General features: G+C 59.6%; 2 protein-coding genes across 5 annotated transcripts in view; both read left to right on the forward strand.

Annotated features, from left to right (window-relative positions):
- The window catches only part of MECP2 (methyl-CpG binding protein 2), a 57,497-nt gene extending 51,977 nt beyond the window's left edge, over nt 1-5,520 (forward strand). For all 3 annotated transcript variants that reach the window (XM_079911266.1, XM_079911265.1, XM_079911267.1), the window contains one exon: nt 237-5,520. In XM_079911266.1, the coding sequence (XP_079767392.1) occupies nt 237-1,320 (1,084 nt within the window). In that variant the 3' untranslated portion in view covers nt 1,321-5,520. The remainder of the gene's footprint in view (nt 1-236) is intronic.
- A 7,098-nt stretch (nt 5,521-12,618) lies between these two features.
- IRAK1 (interleukin 1 receptor associated kinase 1) lies at nt 12,619-21,162 on the forward strand. 2 transcript variants are annotated; one of them, XM_079910939.1, is made up of 14 exons: nt 12,620-12,801; nt 12,885-13,052; nt 13,194-13,325; nt 13,445-13,548; nt 13,700-13,885; nt 14,036-14,100; nt 14,305-14,419; nt 15,098-15,216; nt 15,695-15,902; nt 16,223-16,288; nt 17,429-17,665; nt 18,181-18,616; nt 19,112-19,255; nt 19,643-21,162. In XM_079910939.1, exons 1-14 carry the CDS (start codon nt 12,666-12,668, stop codon nt 19,702-19,704), a joined length of 2,178 nt encoding a protein of 725 aa, XP_079767065.1. In that variant the 5' UTR covers nt 12,620-12,665; the 3' UTR covers nt 19,705-21,162. The 2 variants fall into 2 exon arrangements, with proteins under 2 accessions (XP_079767064.1, XP_079767065.1); XM_079910938.1 differs by having other exon boundaries at nt 12,619-12,801; nt 13,700-14,100.
- Nucleotides 21,163-21,437: the final 275 nt, after the last annotated feature.

The following is a 21,437-nucleotide window of genomic DNA, read 5'->3' on the forward strand; positions in this document are numbered from 1 at the left end:
GCCCACGGCCGTTGGGCAACCCGATTGCTTCCTGTGTAACCGAGGCCGCAGCTCCCTAGTTTTAGCTCATCTCAGCTTTTCTTAAATGTGACTCCTGTTCAGCTGTATTGTCGGGCATGCCAGTTGCAGAATGTCTCCTGTCAGAGGGTTTGCCACCACCTTCTCCTCTGCCCCATCTCTGACATGGCTGTGGAAGCTTCTGATTATTCTTTGTGTCTCTCCGTTTGTTCCCACAGTCCCCAGGGAAAAGCCTTTCGCTCTAAAGTGGAGCTGATTGCATACTTCGAAAAGGTAGGCGACACCTCCCTGGACCCTAATGATTTTGACTTCACGGTAACTGGGAGAGGGAGCCCCTCCCGGCGAGAGCAGAAACCACCTAAGAAGCCCAAATCTCCCAAAGCTCCAGGAACTGGCAGAGGCCGGGGACGCCCCAAAGGGAGCGGCACCACGAGACCCAAGGCAGCAGCATCAGAGGGCGTGCAGGTGAAAAGGGTCCTGGAGAAAAGTCCCGGGAAGCTGCTCGTCAAGATGCCTTTCCAAGCTTCGCCGGGCAGCAAGGCCGAAGGGGGTGGGGCCACCACGTCGGCCCAAGTCATGGTTATCAAACGCCCCGGCCGGAAGCGAAAAGCTGAGGCTGACCCCCAGGCCATTCCCAAGAAACGGGGCCGAAAGCCGGGCAGTGTGGTGGCGGCTGCCGCCGCCGAGGCCAAGAAGAAAGCCGTGAAGGAGTCTTCCATCCGGTCTGTGCAGGAGACCGTGCTGCCCATCAAGAAGCGCAAGACCCGGGAGACGGTGAGCATCGAGGTGAAGGAGGTGGTGAAGCCCCTGCTGGTGTCCACCCTTGGCGAGAAGAGCGGGAAGGGACTGAAGACCTGCAAGAGCCCCGGGCGGAAAAGCAAGGAGAGCAGCCCCAAGGGGCGCAGCGGCAGCGCCTCCTCGCCCCCCAAGAAGGAGCACCACCACCACCACCACCACGTGGAGCCCCCGAAGGCACCCGCGCCGCTGCTCCCGCCCCCGCCCCCGCCCCCGCCGGAGCCCCAGAGCTCCGAGGCCCCCGCCAGCCCCCCCGAGCCCCAGGACTTGAGCAGCAGCGTCTGCAAAGAGGAGAAGATGCCGAGAGCAGGCTCGCTGGAGAGCGACGGCTGCCCCAAGGAGCCAGCTAAGACTCAGCCCGCGCTCACGACCGCCGCCGCGGCCACAGAAAAGTACAAACACCGAGGGGAGGGAGAGCGCAAAGACATTGTCTCATCCTCCATGCCAAGGCCAAACAGAGAGGAGCCTGTGGACAGCCGGACGCCCGTGACCGAGAGAGTTAGCTGACTTTACACAGAGCGGATTGCAAAGCAAACCAACAAGAATAAAGGCAGCTGTTGTCTCTTCTCCTTATGGGTAGGGCTCTGACAAAGCTTCCCGATTAACTGAAATAAAAAATATTTTTTTTTCTTTCAGTAAACTTAGAGTTTCGTGGCTTCAGGGTGGGAGTAGTTGGAGCATTGGGGATGTTTTTCTTACCGACAAGCACAGTCAGGTTGAAGACCTAACCAGGGCCAGAAGTAGCTTTGCACTTTTCTAAACTAGGCTCCTTCAACAAGGCTTGCTGCAGATACTACTGACCAGACAAGCTGTTGCCCAGGCTTCTTAGGGTGCGCCTGCACCTCCCTCCCACCCAGCCCCCCCACGTGGTCGTTAGGGGCAGAGAGCACTTGAGAGGACACTCCTGGTTTTGGTGCCGTTGGCGCCCCAGTCTCAGCTCTCCTCCCCCCACCCTGCCCGGCCTCCAGCTCCCCCGCCTCGCCCACTCCCACCCACGTCGGGACAAGGAGGTGTGAGGCAAGAGAGGCAGGTGGATCCTTTAGAGAAGATGCGGATGGCCAGTGGCTATAGCCCGTGTGATCCCACCTGTGGTGGCACAAACCTGGCCCCACGCCGGCCCCAATCCCAAATCGACAAGGACATTTCACAGGACGGGGAAGTAGCACCTGTTCGCCCCAGTTCTGGCCTGGCTAGGAAGGAGTCATCCTTTGAGCCGCTGGGTGTAGACTGGCCTTAGCCAGAGGAGACGATGGCCCAGGGCTGGCCTCCCGCGGGTGGCGCTAGAGAGAGGCCGCCAAGGCCGCAGGACAAGGCCCAGGCAGGCAGGCCCAGGCTCCAGACCGCCGAGCGCAGCAGGCCAGGCGGAAGGGATTCCTAGTCGCTCAGAGCAGTCGTGACTGGTAGTTAGAGCCTTAGTAGATGGGGCAGGGGCCAGGGGGAAGGAGGGGGAAATGTTCTTCCAAAACTTTCCAATTCTAACTCCTCTAGGGACAGCTTAGAACTATTTGCACTATTGAGTCTTCATGTTCCCACTTCAAAACAAACACGCTCTGAGAGCAAACTGGCTTGAATTGGTGACACTTTGTCCCTCAAGCCACCAGACGTGACGGTGTTGACAACTACCTGGATCTGTATATACCTGCGCTTGTTTTAAAGTGGGCTCAGCACATAGGGTTCCCACGAAGCTCCGAAACTCTAAGTGTTTGCTGCAATTTATAAGGACTTCCTGATTGGTTTCTCTTCTCTCCTTCAATTTCTGCCTTCTTCCATTTCATCCTTTCATTTCTTCCCCTCCCCCCACCCTCATCCCTTCTGTTCCAGGCAGCCGCAGTGCCCAACTGTACCCTGAGCCGACGCTGTCAGCCCAGGGCCCCAGAACTCACCCCCCTTGGCCTTCCTGCCGTCAGCCCCAGCCCCCCCCCACCCATTCTGAGTCCTGAGGAAGCCCCAGGCTCTGCTAAACCCACCTGGCCCTAGTGTGCCTCGGCCTCCGAGGGGCAAGGGAGCGGCAAGGTCTTGCTCTCCTAGGAGTCCCGTTCCCTGGTCAGACCCCGGATCCCAGGCCTTCTCAGCCTTCCCACTCAGCAGAAGTGGGGGAGGGAGAAGTTGGGCCGGATATGGATTTCGAAGCCAAGGGCAGCACAGAGACCCACTGTGGCCTGCCAGTGTCATTGAGTGGCCCAGCCCTGACCTTGGCCTCTGCTGGACCGGCTAGGGGCGGGGTGGTCGGGCGGGGCGGCAGGCAGAGCAAGTGCAGACGCCCCACTGCTGCTCCTCAGAGCACAGGTTCTTTTCCGCGGGCCCCGTGTGGCCTCTGCTTGCGGGAGACGGGGTGCGCTCGTACCTCGCGCATCTCCACGTGTGCGCCAGGGCTGTGGCGTGGGCGCGTAGAGGCTTGGGCTTGTTTTGGGGTGTTCATTGACCAGTTTCAATTCAGGATCCCGTGCTTTCACCCTCTGTTCAGGAAGTCCTTATCTAACTGCATATCTTCATCATATTGGTATATCCTTTTCTGTGTTTACAGAGATGTCTCTTATCTAAATCTGTCCAACTGAGAAGTACCTTATCAAAGTAGCAAACGAGACAGCAGTCTTATGCTTCCAGAAACACCCACAAGCACGTCCCATGTGAGCTGCTGCCATGAACTGTCAAGTGCGTGTTGTCTCGTGTATTTCAGTTACTGTCCCCTGGCTTCCTCACTGCGGTGTAACCATGAAGGAGTGAAACATCTTAGAAACCGTCTAGCACTTCCTTGCCAGTCCTTAGTGATCAGGACCTATAGTTGACAGTTCCAATCAGTAGCTTAAGAAAAAAACATGTCTGTCTCTCCCAGAATGGTTAGAAGCAAGGGAGTTTGCCCCGTTCTGTTTGTGGAGTCGTAGCTGGCCTTTCTAGCATTTTTGTATCCATTTCTTGATGCTGCAGAAGCAAGTCTCACAACCAAACCTGCTCTGCTGTCGACCCTCCGGGCTTCACTTATGACTCCTCCCCAGGAAGGGCTGGGCGTCGGAGTAGGGGGAGAGTCCTTCGGGATCCCTCTTCCTCCAAGGACAAAAGGCTCCTGACCCTGCAGTGGCCTCGCACTCCTGGTAACCCCCAGAGGACTCTTATTCACGTGAGCACGGTGTCCAGCCCGTTTGTCGTGGGGCACCATCTCTTTTGCTCGGTCAGGTTTTTAGGCATTAATTACACTTTTCGTCCAGTAAAATGTGGCTCCTGGGACCAGTATCAAGAGCTGGCCTCCCCATCAGCTTGGTACCATCTGGTCCTGGGCAAAAGAGAGCTGGGCCTGCCATTGCCCCCCTTTCACCCATAACAGTTCATTCTGGGGCTGACTGGCATTGGTGGTCGAGAACACAAAGTTTCAAGTGTCATTTTCTTTGGGCCTGGCCCGACCTGCAGCCTTCCTCACTCCCGGCTTCTTCCCTTAGAGTTTCAAGGCTGCAGGTGGCGCCTGAGGCACCTTAGGGTTTTCTCTCCCCGCCCCCCTTTCTTCCACATTCCCTCTTCCCCAAATAAAGGCATTACTAGTGAGTCACCTTTGGGCAGGGGCCCCGAAGCTCCCATACCACCTCTGTCCTGGAGTCAGGTTGACAGGAGGTTGGAGGGAAGGCCTAAGCCACGGAATTCTCACCAGCTGTGTCTGGCCCAATTTGGGGGTGTGACCTCGATTTTGTGTGTACTTGAAGACCATGAAGATCGGGGGCCATCTCTTAGGGACTGTGTAAAGAAGGCAGGAATTGACCGACAGCTTTCAGACACCCGTGGGCTAGGTCAGAGTCACATTCGGTCTCCCCGGCCCTCATTCTGGTTATTAGTGACTACCTCCTCACCTGATGGAATTCTGTGTGTCCTCAAGCTCCTCCCACCGTGCCCGGCCCAGCCCCGCCCCGCCCATTGGTGGGCTTGTCCTAACCAGTGTAGTTGCTGGCCTTGACACTGCAGTGAGCTGGGGACACTGGGCCACAGCCAGGCTCCATCCAGTTCAGCTCCTTCCGCTGCTGCTGTACTCCCGTATCGAAAGGCACAGGAGACACTCAGAAATGCCACGGCCCCTAGTCCGTCAGTGCCAAACTAGCCAAGGGCCCCATCCCCTCAGCTCCCCAGAAAGTGGAAGCCGTGGTGGTGGCCCGGGGACGCCGGAACGGCCACAGCCAGCACCTGACTTCTACTCCTGAGACCCCATGCCGGTGCCGGCACCAGTCTTGTTCAGCAGTGGCATTCCAGGCTAGAGGCCACAAATGGTGGCGGTGGGACCTGGAACAGCCCCACGTGGTCGCTTGCCCCTCTGCCTAGCTTGTCATCGTCGTGATGGCCATCGTGAAGGAGGGTACTAGCCAGAAACAAACAAACCAGTGGGAAAGGAGTTTCCTTAGCTGACGGGACCTCTGGATTTTAAGTAACTTTTAATAAGCAGCTCAAGCCCAGGAGGGAACAGAGGGTGTGAAGTGAATCCACCAGGTGTGGCCACCTGGATCTCCTGGAACCCAAGTGGAGCCTGGCAGCTGAGCTCTGTGCCCCCTTTCCGGAGCGTTCCTGCCAGGCTCTCTGGGGTGACGGGGCCAGGGGAGGTCACAGATACCAGCTCTAGCTTTGTCCAGCCATCCCTAGCAGGGTTGTGGCCCCAAATTGTTTCCTGATGCGAGTTTCCCACACGGGTGGCCCAGGCCATCCAGACCTCGGGAAGTAAGCTCTCTCTAGAGCCCTGTGTGCACTGGCCTAGCCAGTCCCCTGAGTCCCGGCCAGTGGCCCCGGGGTGGGGGGGAGCACGGCCACGTTACCAGGCCTAGTAGTAGAGCCCCTGCTCTCTTGCCCGATGGCCCCGCCACGTCGTGTTCTGGCTCTTAGCTGCTCTCTGCAAGGGCCCCGTCTCACTTCTCTTCATCCGTGAACCCGTCCACTCGAGGGGTTTGTTGAGTCTCGGTTTTTGCTTCTTTCTCTTTTAGAAACTCTATCAATCTTCAGAAAACATAGTGTAATTGTTAACAATTCTCTAGGATACTGCCTCCCCCAGGGTCTAAAGTTCCATGTTAAAGGGGAAAAAAAGTGAACACTGAAACCCCTTGTCGACAATTCAGAAGGAAGACCTAAAAAACATTTAGCAGGAAACTACATTTCGATGTCTGAATGAATAAGAGCAAGCTTTTGCAAAAACGCTGATCTAACAGTACTTGGAGCCTGGCCTAATGTGTGGCAAGTGCTGCGGGTGAAGGGGAATCCGGCCTGAAACTGCTGGATCTGAGCCTTAGGGCCCTCGTGTCACTGGAGAGCCCGTCTCTCCGTGGGTAGCAGTCCCTGAGGGCTCAGCTGCCACCCGGTCCTGGGAGAAGGCCTGCCTGTTGCAAAGCTGCAGGAGCCCAGCTCTGGGTGTGGGAAGGAAGGAGAGTGCTCACCAGTGAATCCGAAGGCCCGTGACCTTCTCGCTACCCGGCACCACCTGTTCCTTGCTCCTTTCTGATTTCCGCAGAGCCTACCCCAAGTGCTGATGTGTCAGGAAAAAGAAGTTCTAACTAGGGTGATGTCTCTTCCCCAGCCTCTGCCTGCGGTGCAGCCTGCCCCCAAGGACAGCCCCCGGCTCTGCTCTTCTTGGGGCCTGGGTGAAGGGGTGCGCCCCCTCGCCCCTCACCCGCAGGCGCCCCCGGGGCAGAGGGAGGGCGGGGGCGAGGACCCTCACGGAGGGAAGTCCAGCTTTGAGTTTCAGAACGTTTGGGAAACTTGCAAGTTACCTTTGCTGTGCTGGGTCCCCCTCTATCTTCCCTTTCCTCAGGTCCTGCTCAGCAGTGAGAGAAAATGAAATCAAAAGGCCACAAGCTTTGGCCCCTGCCCACTGGTAGTTCCTCTCCCCACAGTGTTTGTGTGTCAAGTGACAAAGCTGTTCTTCCTGGTGACCCTGATTATATCCAGTATCTTATAGACTATACGCATAGACCTGCTTGGTCTCCTCTATCCTGGGCTTTTGTTTTGCCTTTTCGTTTTGCTTTAAGTTCTTCTGTCCCTTTGATTTAATGCACCGACTAGACACACAAAGCAGCTGAAGTTTTATATATATATACCTGTATATTGCACAGTTATAAACTCATTTTGCTTGTGGCTCCACACACAAAAGAAGACCTGTTAAAATTATACCTGTTGCTTAATTACAATATTTCTGATAACCATAGCATAGGACAAGGGAAAATTTTAAAAACAAAAACAAAAAAAACACAAAAAACAAAAACAAAAACAAACAAAAAAAAAAACCAAAAACAAAAAACAAAAAAAAACCGACAAATCCGTCTGCTGGTCACTTCGGTCCAAGCAGATCTGTGGTCTTTCCTCGCTTCTTTCAAGGGCTTCCCAGTGCCGAGTGAAGGAGGCTCCGGGCAGCACCGGGTTTTGCACTGTTTCTCCCGAGCTTGTGAGAGAGGCTCCAGGGTGCCACTGCGGGACGGCTCATTTCAGTGGGTGGGTGCAAGAGTGCTCCCTGGCTCTGGCAAAGCCCGGAATGGCACTGCCTGGTCCCCTTCGATCTCTGGGTGGGGCAGCTGGAGTCCATGGGGGTGGCCTGGTCCCCCCACGCCTTCCAGCGACCCAGTCCGAGTGATGGTATGTGGAGAGCCGGCTCAGCAGGCCTCCCCACCGGCAGGGCCCCCGCTCTGCCGAGTCTGGGGGCTGGAGGGGAGGCAGAAGGCCGTGTCTTGTCTCTGAAAGTGTGAGCCGTACCAGGTAGAACACCAGGGACCCCAGAACCACACGTGAGGTTCAGTGGGTCCCCTCCAGGAGGTAGCGAAGACTCCAGAAATGTCCCTTCCTCTTCTCCTCCAACCTATGAGTAATTGCATTTGCTTTTGTAATTCTTAATGAGCAATATCTGCTAGAGAGTTTAGCCGTAACAGTTCTTTTTGATCATTTTTTTTAAGTAATTAAAAACACCAAAAAAAAAATAAATCCAGAAACTTGTTCTTCCAAAGCAGAGAGCATTATAATCACCAGGGCCAAAAGCTTCCCTCCCCGCATCATTACTTACTTCTGAGGCCTGAATCCAAAAGAGAAACACTCGTAGGCCCTTTGGGTGGCCAGGCTCCCCTCGGGCCCCTCGGAGGACCTGGGCAGGGGCAGCTTCCGGGCCCGGCCTGGGGGCTCGCCCCCGCCTTCGTTCAGTATTAGCGGTGGGTCCCTGCCTGCTCTCCCACCCAGCCCGGGGCCGGGGGCAGAGGAGGCTGCCGCCGCTGCTGTCCGGCCTCGCAGGTGGGTGTCCGCGTTATCTGCGCGCATATGCTTTCTGCCCGAGATCTGAAATCAGCGCCGAGTTAGCCTCACCCGGTGACCTCTCGCCCTGCCCGCCCGACGCAGCAGGGCCCACCCAGTTCAGTGTTTCTGGGGAGCTGGACGGTGGAGTGCAAAAGGCTTGCAGAACTCGAAGCCTGCTCCTTCCCTTGCTACCAAGGCCTCCTTTTCCGTTTGAGTTGTCACTGCTTCAATCAATAACAGCCGCTCCAGAGTCAGTAGTTGATGAATACATGACCAAATATCACCAGGACTGTTACTCAGTGTGTGCCGAGCCCTCTCCTCGCGCTGGGCTCCGTGTACCCGGACACTGTAACGTGTGCTGTGTTTGCGCTCCTCCCCCTCCTCCTCCACGCTCCCCTCGTCTCTCTGGGGTTTTTCTGTTTGGGTTTGGTTTGGTTTTTATTTCTCCTTTTGTGTTCCAAACATGAGGTTCTCTCTACTGGTCCTCTTAACTGTGGTGTTGAGGCTTATATTTGTGTAATTTTTGGTGGGTGAAAGGAACTTTGCGAAGTAAATCTCTTCTGTGTTTGAACTGAAGTCTGTATTGTAACCATGTTTAAAGTAATTGTTCCAGAGACAAATGCTTCTAGACACCTTTTCTTTACAAACAAAAGAATTCGGAGGGAGGGGATGGTAACTGAGAGGAGAGGGTCTGTCCTTTCTCCCCAGGAGGGGAGATCCAAAGACAGAACCCCTGCCCGGATCAGCCAGAAGCCACCCAAAGAAGTTGAGCCTAAAGCCAGCGGACCGAATAGCTGACGTGCCGCCATTTGCAAAGTCAGAGCAAAGCCAGGTTTTATTCCGCTCAGTGAATTCTTTTGCGCACCGCCCCCACGCCAGGTTATTAGCATCATTATTTTTTTTTAAGGACAGACAAGGTTGATGTTCTTGCAAGGGGAGCCAGGAGGGGTGTGAGCAGAGCCAACCTCGCCTCAGTGGGAGAAGGCTGGGGTGGGCCTGAGGGGCGGGGCTCAGCTAGAGGATGGCCATCTCCCTGGAGACCTCCACCGTGGCCACAGGTCAGGTGTATGTTGACAGGGCATTACTGTTCAGGGTGGGCATTACTGTTCAGGGCACCATCATCACATCCCACCCCATCCCGCAGTGCACGACACTAACGTGACCTCTCGATTCCCCTGCTTTCCTGGACGAGAAGATGATGGTGGAGGGGGGCGCACTCCCTTTACTGTCATCCGATCCCCAGCAAAATTTGGACATGAGAAACCCCCTTCTTGTTTCATGGCAAAACCCGATCCTCCTCAAAGAAGCCGTTTACCTCCCATTGTTTAGGGCTGATGGAACAGGGACAGACGCGTGCTCCCTTAGCGCCCGGGGGGCCCCTCCTCTGAAAGGCAAGGACAGTGCTGACCCTAGTGACCATTTGTGCATGGGGCTTAGGAGCGGGAAGAACCAGGCAGGGTTGCTGCCCCCTCCTGAGTCGCAGGGACACAGGTCGCCCTGTGCAGAGGGAGCTGGCTCCAGCCCCGAAGCCCAGAAGCCTGACCAAGGGCGGGAGAGGTGTGCGTGGGGCGTGGGGAGCCGCCCAGGACAGACTTGGCTGGAGATGTCTCCAGAAGCCCTCTATCGCATTCACCTTCAGTTTTTGTGTTTTGGGACAATTACTTTAGAAAAATAAGTAGGTCGTTTTAAAAACAAAAAATATTGATTGCTTTTTTGTAGTGTTCAAAAAAAGGTTCTTTGTGTATAGCCAAATGACTGAAAGCACTGATATATTTAAAAACAAAAGGCAATTTATTAAGGAAATTTGTACCATTTCAGTAAACCTGTCTGAATGTACCTGTATACGTTTCAAAAACACCCCCCCCCACTGAATCCCTGTAACCTATTTATTATATAAAGAGTTTGCCTTATAAATTTACATAAAAATGTCCGTTTGTGTCTTTTGTTGTAAAATCAAGTGATTTTTTCATAAGGTTCTTTTACTATTTGAAAAGATGGGCAGCACGCAGTTTTATTTTATTTTTGTAAGTTTTTTAATACGTGTGAAAGCCAAGAATACTCAGCATGCCTTTCTAAGTGACGCGTTCGCACCTTTTGTTGGGAAGTACTGTATCCTGTGCTGTTAGCATTCTCGATAAATCTCTCTGTGAAAGTGACTCCAGGTCTGGGCTTTCATTATCAGACAGCTCCTAGGACAGCACGGTGGTGCATTTCCTGATCCACTCTGGCTGTCCCCGAACACGCAGAAGCCAGCCGCTTTCGGGGGCGGCCACGGGAGGAAAAGGCAGCCTGCGCCCCGCACCGGCCCCCTCTCGGGGCTCCCCGAGGGCCAGGGCAGGGCCATCCCCTCGTCCTGGATGTGCCAAGGTGCTTTTGGAAACCCCCCATCCCCTCACCCCCAGCTCCGACTCCTCTGGCGCCTCCTGCCTGAGACCCTCCCATGGCCTCTGCTGACCTGGCTCCGGCTGCCCGTGTTCCCTGGCTTCCCGTGAGGCTGTGGGCGCTCAGGAGCTGGCGGCATCCCCACAGCCGTCCTCCATCAGGCTGTCGATGGCCTGGAGCGGACGACAGGTGCTCAGAGTCCAGAATCACAGGCACATGTGGACACACCTACTAGGAGGAGCACTAGACAGTCCTGGCCTGGAACATTAAAACGAAGGGTTGAAATTCGCCCCGTGTGCATACTGAGCATCCCTCGGGTGCCAGGGCTGTCCCAGGAGCTGCAGTCCAGCAGTGAGCAAGTAGGACCGAGCAAGTGCCTGTTCCCTCAGTGTGTGCGTGCCCAATAATTTCCCATCCTCGGCTTGGTACTCTCGGTAAGGGCTGTCCCCGTGGGAAGCCACTGGGGCTCAGGGTGTGGCTGGCCTCCTCTTTGGGAGTGGCCGGCGTTGGCTGCAGCTTCTAGGAAGAGGCTGCAACGGAGGCCCATCTTGGGCGGACCTGTTTTCTGGAAAGAGCCTTAAATAAGTCTGTGGATGGACAGCCTGGGGGCGGGGAGGGGGGTAGTAGCCCTCTGGGGTCAGGATCCAGAGGGCAAGGGGGGTGGCCAGGGAAGACCTGCTGCCTTTCAAGCGTGCATCCAGTTGGAGAGACAAAAGAGGAAGCCACCCTTACTGCTCTGGGGGGGGTCTTCCCCCATCTGGTGGGGGAGGCAGGTGAGTGCCGAGGCTGAAGAAGGACGCACCAGGGATACCAGGCATAGCAGGGGCTGAGGGCAGCTCCGCCCGAGGGGCCCGGGGGCTCTCAACCCAGCTCCTACCTGAGGAGCTGCTTGAGCTCCACCTTCGCGTGAGGGCCACGGAGCTATAGGTGCAAACTCGTGGGTGCGGGAGCCGCGGCGCATTCTTGGAACCCCAAGGAGTTCTGGATGGCTTAAGGCTGCTGATGTGTGCAAAGAGCCAGACAGAGGTGGGCAGGAAGGGGCCACATCGTGACAACGGTGGAGGCCGTGCAGAAAAGCCGGGATCCCATCGGAGGGCTTCGGGAACCGAGGGACGGTCTTAAGCAGGAAGTCTTAAGCAGGAAGTCGGTGTGGAGTGATTTGTCCCTAAGGAAGGCCCCTCAGGCAGAGATGAGGCAGGGAAGCCTCTGGGAAGCCAGTTGATCTAGGTTCATCTAGGCAGGAGGTAGTAGGGGGCAGTGGGCCTGCGGGGAAGAGAGGGACTCCAGAGAAGTTCAGGGGGGTGACAGGAAAATGGTGGCTGCAGCAGCAGGGTAGGGAACAGAGAGTCCAGAGACGTCAGCGGCTGCAGAGCCTGGTGGGACGAAGGTGGGGAGACGTCAGGCCGGGAACGGAGCTTGGTGCCTGCTTCAGAAAAGAGAGTGGGAGCAGCCGGAGCCTGCCGTCCTCACGTGTGACAGGAGAGGAGGGACAGCCAGAGCTGAAAGCCTGTTTCTAAGACATGTAAACACGTTTTATGTGCTAGTGGGAAGGAGCCAGCGAAGAAGGAAAGATGGCAGGTACTGCAAAGACCTAACAATCGCTGGAGCAGGTTCCTGAAGGAGCGGAAAAGATGGGATCCAGGGCCCAGGAGGTGGGTGGAGATGCTCTGAGCTTCCAGACCGTTCTTCCTGCACCCAGCCTCACGGCCAGCTGAGGGGAGTCAGCCGGGGAGCCTTCGTGTGACACCATCTGACCCTGTCCCACCTGGATCTCTTGACCACTCTCCACAGCCTCCCGCATGAAACCGAAACTTCCGAAGAGGACCTCCCAGCGTCTCTCACAAGGCCCGCTTCTAGCCTTTCTGGAACGCCTGCGCTGTGCCCGTCGTCCCCGGGCCGAGAACCGCTCTCCTCCAGCCCTCGGGGCCCTGCTCAGACGGCTCCTCCTCCCGGCAGCCTGCCCCGCCCCGCCCCGCCCTCCTCGCCGGGCCCAGGGGCGCTGCCTCCGCTGGGAGTGACCGCGCGCGGCGCCCCCGTGTGGCCGGGGCTCGTGACGGCGGCGGCGGCGGGCGACCTGGCGGAGGGCCCGGGCACCGCCCCTTCCGCCCCGCCGGGCGACGCACGAGGCCGGCTTAAAGGGGAAGTGAGTCAGTGTCCGCGGACTCGGCCGGCCGAGGCTCGCGCCCGCCGCGGCCCCGAGAGGCCCCGGCCCGGCGGCGGCGGCGGCGGCGGCGGCGGCCATGGCCGGGGGGCCGGGCCCGGGAGACCCCGCGGTCCCCGGCGCCCAGCACTTCCTGTACGAGGTGCCGCCCTGGGTCATGTGCCGCTTCTACAAAGTGATGGACGCCCTGGAGCCCGCCGACTGGTGCCAGTTCGGTGGGTGGTGGCGGGCCGGCGGGGGCGGGGCGGGGGGCGCGCGGGGGCCGGACGCCCCGGCCTGACGCACCCCCGCCCCGCAGCCGCCCTGATCGTACGCGACCAGACCGAGCTGCGGCTATGCGAGCGCTCCGGGCAGCGCACGGCCAGCGTCCTGTGGCCCTGGATCAACCGCAACGCCCGCGTGGCCGACCTCGTGCGCATCCTCACGCACCTGCAGCTGCTCCGCGCGCGGGACATCATCACGGCATGTGAGCGCGCGGCCCCGGAGCCCCTGGGACCCCCAGAACCCCCAGGACCTCGGGAGAGGGGCCGCCCAGGGCCTCCCCTGGAGCTCATCCCCCCCCCCCTTCGCCTGGGCCTAACAGCCCTTTCCTTCCTCTGCTTCCCAGGGCACCCTCCCGCCCCGCTTCTGCCCCCCAGCGCCACCGCCCCGAGGCCTAACAGCATCTCTGCACCTTCTGAGGCCGCGGCCCCCAGCCCCCAGAAGTTGCACTCGTCGGCCTCCACCCTCCTCTCCCCAGGTAAGGCTGCTCCCGGGGGTTGGCCTGATGAACCGGAGGAAAGGAGCCCCTTGACACTGGCCACGGCTGTAGATCCGGCCACTGGTCTCTGTCTGCCTCTCACTGGTGTCTTTATGAAGCTCTTCCAGGCTCCCAGACTCATTCTGACCCTGAGCTCGGCCCTGTCCCAAGCCCTGCTGCCCTCCAGCCACCACTGCCATCGGCAGCCCCTTCCTGTATCAAGGTAGGTGGGTCCTGCCTCCACCCAGAGGTTTGAGACAAGCGATGAGAAGGCAGCCTTTGGTACCCTGGGGAGCCCCAGCCAGACCAGCAGGGGTGGGCTAGGCAGAGGGGAGGAGGCGGGACCTCGCCTGATCTGGGGTTTCTTCCCACAGCGGAGCCCAGAGAGCCCAGCGTCCATCCTGCAGGGGGCCCACTCCTCTTTCTGCTGGCCCCTCCATGAGATTTGCCAGGGCACCCACGACTTCTCAGAGGAGCTGAAGATCGGGGAGGGCGGCTTTGGGTGTGTGTACCGGGCTGTGATGAGGAACACGGTATATGCTGTGAAGAGGCTAAAGGAGGTGTGTGTAGCGTCCAGGCAAAGGCTCTGGAAGGCTGTTAGCCGACCCTCACTTTTCTGGTCCTCCCCCCACTACCCCACACGGCTCCTTCAGCCCTCTGATTTCCCAGTCCAAGGCCCCCGCCCCTTGCTTGTTCTGGGCCCAAAACAGGAGGCAGACCTGGAGTGGACCACGGTGAAGCAGAGCTTTCGGACCGAAGTGGAGCAGCTGTCACGGTGAGCCTGTGGTGTCCCTCCTGGTGCGGGCAGCGGGAGAGGCCCGCCAGGACCGTGTGTCACGCACCTGGCTCCCTTGGTCTCCCAAAGCCTGCCAGGCTCAGGCTAGCTGAGGAAACGGCAGGGACTGTCCCCACGATGGTCAGATGGAAGGCGTGGTGGATGCTGGGGGCCAAAGTGCTCAGACCCCACTTTTCCAAGCAGGTTTCGTCACCCGAACATCGTGGACTTTGCTGGCTACTGTGCTCAGAGTGGCTTCTACTGCCTTGTCTATGGCTTCCTGCCCAACGGCTCCCTGGAAGACCGCCTCCATGTCCAGGTAGCCGTACCTAGGCTGGCACGTTGCATCACACTTGGCACCCGGGCAGAGCGGGACACGGGGCCTGGGCTCTCGGCCTCTGCGAGCGGGGCCCCTCCCTGCTGCTCCCGCATGCCCAGAAGCCTGGCTCGTGGTGCCTCTGAAAGGGGGTTCTGGACTCGGAATAGCTTGACTTGGGCTTCTGCCCTTTGCAAGCAGGGTAGCGGAAGGGTCGCGTCAGCATTGCCCTGAGGGAAGGAGGCGATAGACAGCACCGGGGCCCCATCTAGGGAGGCACCCACAAGACGCAAGGGCTAACCGAACACAGGGCAGGAGCACCTCTAACCTCACGCTGAAGGGCTCAGGATAAGCGTGCTGTGTGCGGGGAGGCGGGGAAAGAGCCTCCGACGACATCCTGATCACCCCAGAGCCAGGACTGCCAGAGCCTGTGGGGGGTCCCCAGGGCATGATCCCAGCCCCGTGCGCTGTGCAGAGAGAGCACCGCGGGAGCTTAGTCGCCACCCTCTTCTGAAGTAGCTCATGGAGACTTTGCTCCTCGTTTTCCAGAAGGGGAAACTGAGGCCCAGAGAGTCAACTGCTCGTCCAGACCCCTTGGTGACAGGTGGAGGGAAGGATGGGGGTCAAAGAACAGTGGCCCGCAGCCTCCCCTCTGCCCCTTTGCTCCTTCTGCCCTTCCAGACCCAGACCTGGCCTCCTCTCTCCTGGCCTCAGCGACTGGACATCCTTCTGGGCACGGCCCGGGCAATTCAGTTTTTACATCAAGACAGCCCCAGCCTCATCCACGGAGATGTCAAGAGGTGAGGAGGGGACACAGCCAGGCCCCCGGGGCCTCTCAGAGTGGCAGGAACATAGTCTACGGCAAGGGGTCACGCTCCCAAACCTTCCGCCGGCAGGGAGCCGTGGTGCCTGCTCGCCACGGCCCACTGGGCCCGAGAAGCCTTGCCCTGAGCGCCCCCCATGAGAGTGGGCCTACCCTCTCCCGCTCGAGACTCAGGTTGGGGATGTCAGGGCTGGGGGCTCTGGGTCACTGAGTACCCGGTGTGGGACAGGTGTGGAAGCAGAGGCCAACGACGGGCCCCACCGATGAACGGGGGCTGAACCGTGTGAGGGTGCTCTGGGGGCCATGTGCTCGGAGCCCCAGGTGGCTGGAACGCTCAGGCGCACCGGCCACTGTCTGCAGTCTGATTTTGTCAGGACCAGGCAGGTGGGGGGGGGGGGGTCACGGAGTGGGCCAGGGCCAAGGCTGGGCCCACACCACTCTCTTCCCTCCCCAAGTTCCAACGTCCTTCTGGATGAGAGACTGATGCCCAAACTGGGAGACTTCGGCCTGGCCCGTCTCAGCCGGTTTGCAGGCGCCAACCCCAGCCGGAGCAGCACTGTGGCCCAGACTCGGACTGTGCGTGGCACCCTGGCGTACCTGCCCGAGGAGTACATCAAGACGGGGAGGCTGGCTGTGGAGACCGACACCTTCAGTTTCGGCGTGGTGAGCCGCTGGGCCCTGTGATGAAGCTTCAGCTCCAGGGCCCTGCCCTCCCCGGCGCAGGCCACTTCCTCGGTCCCGCACCTCGTTTCACGTTTGTAGTTTTGAATTCTTTTGTTTCAAGTGGGCCCTCCAAACCGCCAGAGCTTTAGTCCCACGGCTGCGGCTCTGTCCTTGCTGAGAGTCGGTCCTCGTGTGCCTGTCTGAGGGATGTGCCCCTGTCAGCCCCGGTCCACGCCCAGCTGGGCGTCCCCATCCACTGTGCACCCCTCCCCCCCGCAGTGGGCCTGCCTGCCGCGCCCTCCAGCCTGTCCTCTCTCCAGGTGGTGCTGGAGACCCTGACCGGCCAGCGGGCTGTGAGGATGCACGGTGCCCAGACCAAGTATCTGGTGAGCCTCCTGAGGCAGGGCAGGGAGGAAGGTGGGCCGGGAGGTGCTGCTCTGGGCGACAGACAGGCGTAGACCTGGAGGGCGGAATGATCTGGAACGCAGTGCCCCATGGGAGCCAGCCTCTGCCGTTGCTGACTCATCGTTGAAAATAGGCAGGGCCCCAGACGGCTTCATTTACCTTGCCGAGGAGAAACCTGTCTGTCCTCTTGGATGCCGTGGGCCCTTCCAGACCCCTCCTGGGCTGGGGGCGGGCGAGGAGGGTGCCAGCCACAGTGGAAAACAGAACCGGGTGGGCGCGTGGGGACGGGAGAGGCTGTGGCAGAGAATGCGGCCGCCTCTGAGAAGCCCTCCCGAGTGCTGTGGAGCGGGTCCACGCTGCCCGGGGCCTGACCTGGAGCCAGGAGCCCAGCTCCTCGCCAGGCCCGTCTGCTCGGTTGGCGCGTGTGCTTCACGCTTTACAAGCTGCTGTGTTTCCTGGCCTTCCGCCCCGGGCTTGGGGCTATTTCTGTCCGTTGCCGGGTCTTGGTGGGTCTGTGCCAGAGCCGGGCAGCCAAACAGGAGACCTCCTCCACGTGGGCCGCTCCGCCCGCCCGGAGCAGCGCACCACACCCCTCGGGCCTGACCGCTGGTTCTCTGTGCCACAGCCAAAGCGAGTTTCCGTAACCATGAGGAGGCTGTGGAAGCCCCCTCACCTGCCCCCCAGACTCGGGCCGACTCCCCGAGGCCTGCCCCAGGGCCTTTGTAAGAGCCTTTCCCTCTGCCTGAAAGGCCAACCCCCCACCCAACCCCAGTCTTTCCTGCCAGTCCCTCCCCTCTCAGAACTCAAGGTGGCCTCTGGTCCTGTTCCCACCCCTCTCGGCTCCGCCCTCCCCGGCTAGTTCATCCCTTTAGATCCCCCGCTGAAGTGTCACTTGCTTGGGCCCCAGTTGAAAGCCCCGTGGGCCTCCCTACCGCAGTTTCCATTGGTTAAGAGGCATGTCGGCGTCTCTCCCCTCCCAGGAAGTCAGCTCTGTGAAAGCGGGCCCGGGTGCTGTGTGTGTAGCTGGATCCCTGGGGCCTGGGCCACCAGCGACGAGGGTCTGGGGGTCGCAGCAGAAGGCACGGCCCCCGGTGACCACACTCACGTTACGTGTCCCGCAGAAAGACCTGGTTGAAGAGGAAGCCGAGGAGGCTGGTTTGGCCCTGAAAAGCACCCAGACCACACTCCAAGCAGGTCTGGCTGCAGATGCCTGGGCCGCCCCGATCGCCACCCAGATCTACAAGAAGCACCTGGACCCCAGGCCTGGGCCGTGCCCACCAGAGCTGGGCCTGGCCCTGGGCCAGCTGGCTTGCTGCTGCCTGCACCGCCGGGCCAAGAGGAGACCCGCCATGACCCAGGTAGGCCTGTGAGGCAGGGGGAAGGGAAGCAGCTGAGATGCCAGCCACCCGTGGGAGACCGTGGCCTGCTGGAAATGCCACATTCCTGGCACTGCCGTGTAGGGAGCCAGACACAGCCCCTCGCAGACCTCTTTCTGGAGGAAGTCTCCAAATGTGCCTTGCCTGCCTGTGCTTCTGCTAGGAGTGGCCGGAGCTCCACTGAACCCCGCCTGGTACACAGAGGGAGGCGAGAGGCTTTTTACTGCGCCCCCTTCTGGCTGTGCTGTGCCACTGCACCTAACTTTTTGAGTCCCCTCCCCATCACCCACCTCTCTGTCTCTGAGAAGAGGAAGAAGCCCCATTCGAGGGCACCAGGGCAGCGAGGTTCGCTTCCTAGAAGACAGAGGGAAGCCATTCTAAGTCCTTAGCTTTGCTGGCTACAACTCTCTTCTTCATCCCTGACCCGGAGCCGCTGTGCAGTTTGACCACCTTCTGTGAGGACCACTCGCCCTGAGAGCCCCTCTCCCTCCTCGCAGGCGTACCAGAAGCTGGAGACGCTGCAGGCGGCAGTGGCAGGGCCGTCTCTGGAGCCAGAGGCCACCAGCCGCAGCCCCCCTTCCCCTCAGGAGAACTCCTACGTGTCCACCACTGGCAGTACCCTGAGCGGTGCCAGCCCATGGCAGCCCCTGGCGGCGCCCTCGGGAGCCCTGGCCCAGGCTCCAGAGCGGCTGCAGAAAGGCGCCAACCAGCCCGTGGAGAGCGACGAGAGCATGTCCGGCCTATCTGCTGCCCTGCATTCCTGGCACCTGACCCCGAGCTGCCCCCCGGGCCCAGCCCGGCCAGGCAGCCCTGGCCCAGGGGCCGCCGTGTGGGCGCCAGCACCCCTCGGACAGGCTGGCTGTACTCAAGGGGATGCCACCAGACAGTCGAGCTGGGGGAGCAGCCCGGGGCTCCAGCCCACAGCTGTGGAAGGTACCTGGGGACACGTGCCCAGAAGAGGGACCAGCGGCCTCCTTTGGTGGCAGTCCCCATCTTCCCCACCCCCGGCCTTCTGGGAGGAGAGAACTGGGGCCTACCGTTAAGCTCCCTGTGTCCTTAGCAAGTTCCAGGCCACTGTCTCGGGGAGGCCCCCCACCCGGCCTTGGAAAGGCCCACAGAGGACGGTCCCGTGCCGTCTCATCTCCCCAGACCGCGGCCTCAGCTGGCTGAGGAGAGGCCAGGACCTTGCTCCCCAAAAGCTGGGGGCAAGGAAGGCCCAGTCCAGGACCGGGCTCCAGGCCCAGCAGCTAGCCAGGGCCCTAGCACGGCCCCTTCCAGGCCCCGCTCTCAGAGCGCTGAGGGCCTCTGTCCTTCCGAAGGGCAGGGAGCTGGGCTGGGGACCGGGAAGGCTCATGGGGCCAGAAGTGTCAGCAGGGCGTTCCAGGGCCATCGGCCCCTGTGGCTCAGTGGGCCCTCTTTCCACCCCAGGACCGCTCCTGGGCGGCTCCACGTCGCCACTACCCCCCCAGATTGTCATCAACCCGGCGCGACAGAAGATGCTGCAGAAGCTGGCCTTGTACGAGGATGGGGTCCTAGACAGCCTGCAGCTGCTGTCATCTAGCTCCCTCCCAGGTACCCCAGGACTGTGCTCTGCGGCCGGGCGGCTGGCCTCTGGGCCACTCGGAGCCTTCGTTCTGCTGGGGCCCAGATAGGGCCCCCGCTCCCCGAGCCCGTCACCCCCTCGAACGGCGGCCGGGAGCCCGGCCGGCCCCCACACCTCCTTTGGGACATCGTGTATTCTGGGTACAGCCCTGTCCCGGCCCGCTCTCCTCCTCCTGACGACACGCACCTTCCCTTAGCCTGGGGGTGGCAGCAGCCCCCGTGCTCCCAGAACACAGGCAGCCCCCACAGCTACGTTCCATTCCAGAGAGCGCCCCGGGAGCAAGGGGGAAGCGCAGCCCAGCCCTCGAGTGCCTCCCCCGTTTGCTAACCGACTGGCATTTCTTCCCCCCTCTGCAGACTTGGGCCTGGAGCACGGGAACAGGCAGGGGCCCGAAGAGAGTGATGAGTTTCAGAGCTGAACTGCCGCCTGGTCAGATCCCTAAACCCAGAAGTCAAAGTTCTCACGGTTGGAAGTTCTCACAGCTCGCGAACCCTCGGCAGCCTTGGGGGCTCCGTCCTCACGGAGGAGGGCAGGTGGTGGCCCTGCTGCTCTTGGGGCGTGGGCACAGGCAGGGCTCAGGGCCCCCCAGGCCGGCTGCGGCTGGCTGTCAGTAGGGCAGGACATCTCAACAGCCTGCCTTGAGGCCAGCATTCGCGGGAGAGGAAAGCCGATGTCGTTGGAGGGGCCGGTGGCGGGGAGGAGGGCAGGTCTGAAGGCTGCTGGCCACACAGGCCAAGGAGGAGAGGTGAGTGGTCCAGTGGGACTAGCGGGGCGCCAGCTCCCCTGAGAGCTGGGCGGGGCTTCTGCAGCCCAGGCCTACAGCAGCAGCCCTTAGCCCTTCTTTTCCGACCTTGCTGAAGCCCTGGGGAAAAGCAGCCACTCTGATGACGGGAACCGATGAGGCCAGGGGCCCTCCCAGCTGCTTGTAATTGGGAAGGGGAAAGTGAGCTGTGGCCGTCCCGTGGTTCAGTCCACTAGCTAGAAGCGGGAGTTCTGAGAGGCCCCAGCGAGTGCAGCAGCGCCTCCCGGCAGGCCAGCGTCCGCAGGCTTCCCCAGGGAGCCGGGAGCCAGCCTAACAGGCCACCGAGCCAGGTCGGGCTCCAGAGGCCACAGGCTCAGCCTCAGGCCCGGGCACTGCTCGTGACAGAGGGGCCACTACCCCAGGTTTGGCTAGGCCCAAACCTTGTGTTAGTCAGACAGTGAGAAGCCCCAAGACAGCAGGAAGTTGGCAGCAAGACAGAGAGGAAGGAAAATGAAAATGGGACTCACGTTTGTGGAAGCAAGTCGGCGTTGGTGTAACTGAGTGTCTCTGAGAGTAGCCCAGGGCTGTAGCACAGGCTTCGGATGATTTTGTGTCTGCGATCACGAGTCACACTACATGCCCCGCGAAGCTAGGCACTGGTGAAGTCCAAGTCGTCCTGGAGTAATAAATACGTACACTTTGATCGCTGGCTGTACTTGTAGGCTTTGTGGCACTGAAAGCCTTGAGCTTTTCCAGTGCTTCTCATCTCGGTGTTCTTGACTGTCCAAACCCAGACCCTAGCCTCCCACCCGCAGGTCCTCTGGAGGTTCTTGTTTCCATTCCCATCAAGCCACCATGCTGGCGGCAGATCCACAACACTACTACCCAGCAGTACTTTCACAGGTTGTTAAGTTTTCCCTGGTTTATGGATTTTGACGCTATTGTAAATGGTATTTTTATTTCGTTTTCTAGTTGATCATTGACAGCGTATAGAAACACAACTGAGTTTTGTATATTGGCTTTGCATTCTGTGGCCTTGGCTCTCACTCACACCTTAGCTCTAGTTTTTTGGTGGATACCTTGGGACAGTTTATGCACACAATCATTTCATCTGCAAATAAAGACAGTCTCACCCCTTCCTTTCCGTCTGTGTGCCTTTCAGTTCTTTTTCTTTTCTAATTAATTAGTTAATTAATTAATGTGGCTGCACCGCGCAGCTTGCGGGATCGCGGTTCCCTGACCAGGGATCGAACCTGGGCCCATGGCAGTGGAAGCGCGGAGTCCTAACCACTGGGCTGCCAGGGAATTCCCTCATTTATTTTTCTTGCCTTGTTAACACTTGCTAGGGCCTCTGGTTAAACGTTGAATAGAGCGGTGAAAGTGGACATCCTTGCCTTGTTGTCAATGTT

This window comes from Stenella coeruleoalba (assembly GCF_951394435.1).
Source record: "Stenella coeruleoalba genome assembly, chromosome: X".
In the NCBI taxonomy this organism is placed as follows: Eukaryota; Metazoa; Chordata; class Mammalia; order Artiodactyla; family Delphinidae; genus Stenella; species Stenella coeruleoalba.